Raw genomic sequence first — 5,813 nt, 5'->3', positions numbered from 1 at the left:
GTATATGACAAGCATATGAAATAAATAAGAATTGGGATAAATGAGAGTTTCAAAAGATTACATTGTTCCCCAACAACAAAGGGTTTAGTTCACCATTGTCATGGTGAAACTAGATGAAAATAATGAAAGAATGGAAAAGAAAACCCTAGATTTGATAAAAAGGAGCCTAAGCATATAAGAAATCTCCTCCAAGGTGTGTGGAATAGCTCTGGACGTTTCTCTCTGCCAAAAGAATCCCCTTTTGATTTGCACTGGGGCTATATATAAGCCCAAAAAGATAACAGAAAGATTACAGAATCTAGCTAATAAAAACAGACAACCGCCCAGGCGCCTAAGTTCACCGCTCAACGGTTTCCCTCTTGCCGCTTTGACTGCTCAGCAGTTAGTTTTGCCTCTGAGCGATTTCCCTCTAATCGCTCTGAGCGCTCAGCGGACCATTTTGGCGCTCAGCGGCTCACTTGACCCTTCTTTTTATCATTTTTCTCCTTCTTTCATGGGTCTAAGTCCACCTTGCTTCACTTCCATCTTCAATTCACCTTAAAACCCTGCAAAACAATGTAAAACAAGCATAATATCTCTAAAACCAACTTTTGACTCTCACAAGACACAACTAAGTGTTTTACTTGATTTAAAGCTCATTCTAAGCCATAAAGGGTGTGTTTTACTATCAAATTTAAGCATGAAAGTAACAGTTTTTAGACCATTATCATCTTCCAATTCCCAGGTAGAGTCGTCGGTCCTATCATCCCAGATGACCTTGACGAGTCTGACCATCTTCCCTTGAGGCTGTTTGGTTTGGCGTTCCTCAACTGTAACTGATTGCACCTTGAAAGACAAGTCTTCTCTAATTTGGACATCTTCAGCTTCTAGAACATGAGATGGATTGGGCACGTACTTCCTAAGCTGAGAGACGTGAAACATAGGGTGAAGATTAGCCAGCTAAGGAGGCATGACTATCTCATAAGCAACTGGCCCTATGCGTCTCGAGATCTGATAGGGACCAAGGTATCTAAGGGACAACTTCCTAGCTCGAATAGCTCTTCCCACGCCAGTCGTAGGAGTCACTCGGAGGAACACGTGATCCCCAACTGCAAATTCCAAGGGTTTCTGCCTCTGATCAACATATGATTTCTGCCTACTCTAAGATGCTCTCATCTTTTCTTGGATCAACTTCACCTTTTCCATGGTCTGTTACACCAATTCTGGTCCTGTCAATAATTATTCATCCTCCTGAAACCAACACAGAGGGGTTCTGCAGCGCCTCACATACAAGGCCTCAAATGGCGCGATACCAATACTGGACTAATAGTTGTTATTATAAGTGAATTCCACCAATGGTAACACCTCATCCCAAGCTCCTAGATGATCCAATATACATGTTCTCAGCAAGCCTTCCAAAGACTTAATTGTTCTCTCAGACTGGCCATCTGTTTGAGGATGGTAAGCTGAGCTCATCTGCAACCTGCTACCCATCTCACTCTGCAATATCTGCCAGAAACGGGAGGTGAATCGTGGATCCCTGTCTGATATAATGCTGGAAGGCACCCCGTGTAATCTCACTATCTCCTTAATATATAATTGCGCCAGTTTCGCCATAGACATTCTCAAGTCAATTGCCAAGAAGTGGGCGCTCTCGGTCAATCTGTCCACTATCACCCATATGGCGTCATGCTTCCTGAAAGTTCGTGGTAAATGGGTAACAAAGTCCATGACTATGCTATCCCATTTCCACTCCGGAATATCTAATGGCTGCAACAGACCTCCAGGTCTCTGATGTTCTACTTTGGCTTTTTGGTAAGTTAGGCAGGAAACCACAAACTGGGCCACATCTTTCTTCATTCCTGACCACCAGAAGGACTTCTTGAGATCCTGGTACATCTTGGTCATACCTGGATATATACTGAAACGACTTCGGTGTCCTTCTTCAAGTATCAATCCCTTTAATTCTAAATCATTGGGGACACATGTCCTTCCCCTGAACCGTAAGAGACCATCTATCCCTGTGTAGAAGAAACCCCTTTTCCGTACCAATCAAAGTTGTGGATGTCTGAAGCTCGGGATCTAACAATTGCCCCTCTTTAATACGTTCTATCAGGTTACTAGACACCACCAACTTACTACACTTGAGGCTGTCAGGTTCAAGCTCTACATGCAGCTTCAAGTCACTAAAATCCTCAATCAACTCCAATTCTCTGACCATCAAAGAAGAAAGGTGCACTGACTTCCTGCTTAGTGCATCTGCCACCACATTGGCTCTCTCGGATGGTACAAGAGCTCAAAATCATAGTCCTTAAGGAATTCCATCCATCGCCTTTGTCTCATATTGAGCTCTTTCTGATCGAAGAGGTACTTTAAGCTCTTGTGGTCATTGAAGACTTGAAATTGAGCACCATACAAATAATGCTCCAAATCTTCAAGGCAAACACAACTACAACTAGCTCTAAGTCATGAGTGGGATAATTTTTGTCATGCACTTTGAGTTGTCTCGAGGAATAAGCAACCACTCGCCTTTCTTACATTAACACGCACCCCAAACCCTGGTGAGAGGCATCACAGTAAACCTGAAAAGGTCTACCTGTGTCTGGAATGACTAGTACTGGTGCGCTTGTCAACCGAGTCAACAGGGCTACTAACCGAGCAAAGTTCTCAATGAAGCGACGATAGTAACCTGCCAAACCCACAAAACTCCTGACCTCAGTAACTGTCTTCGGTCTTTCCTATTCCATCATTGCTTGTACCTTGGCTGGATCAACCGCAATTCCACCAGCCAAGATAACATGCCCCAAGAAATGCACTTCCTCCATCCAGAACTCACACTTGGACAACTTTGCATACAACTTTCTCTCTCTAAATACTCCAAGCACTGTCCGAAGGTGGTCCTCGTGCTCTTCTCGGGTCTTAGAATAAATTAGGATGTCATCGATGAAGACAACCACAAATTTATCCAAGAAAGGTCTGAATATCCTATTCATTTAATCCATGAAAATGGCAGGAGCATTGGTCACACCAAACGGCATAACCACATACTCATAGCGGTCATATCTGGATCTGAAAGTTGTCTTCTGAACATCATCAACTTTCACTAAGATCTGATGGTAGCTTGATCTCAAGTCAATCTTAGAAAACATAGTGGCCCCGTGCAGTTGGTCCATCAAATCATCTATTCTCGGCAATGGGTACTTGTTCTTAATCGTCAGCTTATTCAATTGCCGGTAATCGACACACAGCCTAGAAGTGCCATCCTTCTTCTTTACCAACAACACCGGGGCACCCCACGGTGAGACACTAGGTCTAATGAATTGTTTCTCAAGCAGCTCTTCAATCTGCTTCTTCAGTTCAGCTAATTCAGCTGAAGCCATCCTATAGGGGGCTATAGAAATCGGTCCTGCTCCCGACACCAAGTCGATAGAAAACTCTACCTCTCTTAGAGGAGGTAGACCTTGAACTTCTTCAGGGAAGATGTCTAGGAAGTCGTTTACCACCAGAATACCTATCCTCTGGTCTCCAGGAGCTGAAGCGTTTAAGTCTTGGGTCCCGTCCATGTAAGACATGATCAAGAAGCAGCAAGCGCGCTCTATAAGTTCTTGCCTCAACACACCAAGTGACAAGGTCATGTCTTCCTTTTCATTAGGAAAGATAAGCTTCTTTCCTCCGCAATCTAGAAGGATACGATTAACGGCTAACCAATCAATTCCTAGGATGACCTCTAACTCCTGTAAAGGTAGACAAATAAGGTTCACTCTGAACCTTCGCCCCTCAACCTTGATAGGGCATCTGGAACATAACATAGACGTCCTGACTAGTCTAGTTGCTGGTGTAGAAACCACCAGGTCACACTAGAGCTCTCTGACAACTAGACCAAGCCTCTCCACTCATGAATTAGAAACAAATGAATGTGTCGCCCCCGAGTCAAACAACGCTATGCATGAAGATCCAAACAACAAACAACTGCTAATGATCAAGTTACCTGCACTAGCTGCCTCAGCTCCGGTCAAGGCATATACCCTCCTTGCAGCTTGCGGCCTGGCACCGCCCCTCTGTATTGCTCTCCCAACCGGGCGGGGTGGTGGTCCTGTCCTCATGATAGTAGGACAGTCTCTAGCATAGTGGTCGTCTCTCCTGCAGAGGTTGCACCTCTTATACCCTATTAGCTGAAGGCACACAGACTGGAGGTGTGGCCCTCCACACATGAAGCATCAGACTGGGATAGCATAACTGGACTGCCCCTGCTGCACTGAAGGATAAGAGGAGGAACCCCTAGACCCAGAAGAAGTGGGCCTAGAGAAAGGGGTCGTCCTAGAGCTGGATCCACCTCTCGACACTGCTGGTCCTCCAACCCTCATTGGTTGGATCTGCTGACTTGTGGCCCTTCTGGTTCTCCCTTGGTCTTCTCCATATCACGGGCCATCTCCACTAAAGTGGAGAACTCTCTGATGCACAACCCTTTTACCAACAACTTTATATCCTTCCTCAGGCCATTCTCAAATTTTCTAAACTGCCAGTCTTCAACTACTGGCACAGTGCTGAAGCGGAGGAGATGTTTAAAACAATCAGCATATTCTGACACCAACCTGTTTCCTTGAGCCAACTCCAAGAACTCTACTTCCTTAGCAAATCTGACGCTGTCCGGGAAGTACTCCGTGTAGAATTTAGTTCTGAAAAACTCCCAGGTAATAGGAGTCCTACGCCTCTCAAGGATCATCTTCATGCTATTCCACCAGTGGCCAACCTCTCTTGTAAGTATGTATTGGGTGTAGGCCAACTTCTTCTCATCTGGACATCCTTTTGCCTCATAAATTCGTTCCATATCTTGGAACCAGTGGTCAACCTCCTCAGGGCTGCACTTCCCAGTGAATCTAGCTGGGTGATGTTGGAGAAAGCTCTCCAAGGTCCACTCTTGAGCTGAAGCAACATTAGAGGAAGCATCGAGACTGGGTACACCTCTAGCCAACATATCCATCAGTTGCCTCTGTGTGTGGTCAGATTCCATCCTTGAATTTTCCGCAGACACCCTGGCATTCTCAGCGGCCATCCTTGCAGCTTCTAAATTTTGCAGAGCAATGGTGTTTTGTTGCACCAAGCCAGCATTTTGTTGCTGTAGTGCCTCAAGTATAGCCTCCAGTCGTGCATTGGACTCAGAAGGCTCGTTTTGAGGAGGTGGTGGAGGAGGAAGCCTAGGCGCCATTGTTCTGTTTCACACAGAAAGAATAGAACATCAATTGAATCAAAGAGATAGTTCAATGGCCTAGACATGCTAAGAGTACACAAACAATAGTACGACACACACAAAACCTAAGAGATGTTCCTAAGAAAGAAACTGCTCTGATACCATAAATGTGGCATCCCAATAATATACGTCATGCATATAAGATAAGACGTCATCACACACAATACTAGAAAGCAGTTAGAGATGTACTTAAGTATAAGGATTACAATCATCCATGAAGTGAGTAAGAACTTGAAACTTAAAGTGCTAGAGTATCTCAAAATACATAAGCTGGAAATTTTTCAAGAACATGAAAGTGTTATGGAATCCTAGAGTGTCTAAGCAGCAGCATCTTCATTTCCTTCCAAGACATTATCCAGGGAGACCTCATTCTCCTCTGCTCACATCTAAGTGGATGATCATTGTAAAAGAAAATGCATACAACATGGCACAAACAAGAAAATGCAAGGGTGAGCTAATTATATAAAAAACATACAATTATAGCAACATATACATATCAGATTTAACTCAAGTAAAATACATACAAGTAAGACAATTTATTGTTACCAATAAGGAGCATTGGTAAATCCTGAAGAATTGTTTTGAT

At 44.1% G+C, this 5,813-nt stretch overlaps 1 protein-coding gene across 1 annotated transcript; it reads right to left on the bottom strand.

Annotated features, from left to right (window-relative positions):
• Nucleotides 1–1,951: 1,951 nt before the first annotated feature.
• Nucleotides 1,952–2,972, bottom strand: LOC111241028. The gene is made up of 4 exons (XM_022777369.1): nt 2,739–2,972; nt 2,635–2,668; nt 2,270–2,411; nt 1,952–2,192 (listed from the first exon to the last, which is right to left on the bottom strand). The coding sequence occupies exons 1-4, from the start codon at nt 2,970–2,972 to the stop codon at nt 1,952–1,954; spliced, it is 651 nt and encodes a 216-aa protein (XP_022633090.1).
• Nucleotides 2,973–5,813: the final 2,841 nt, after the last annotated feature.

The sequence above is a fragment of the Vigna radiata genome, unplaced genomic scaffold, assembly GCF_000741045.1.
Source record: "Vigna radiata var. radiata cultivar VC1973A unplaced genomic scaffold, Vradiata_ver6 scaffold_91, whole genome shotgun sequence".
NCBI lineage: Eukaryota > Viridiplantae > Streptophyta > Magnoliopsida > Fabales > Fabaceae > Vigna > Vigna radiata.
Note: the sequence above shows the minus strand (reverse complement) of the source record. Positions and strands in the feature narration are given on the sequence as shown.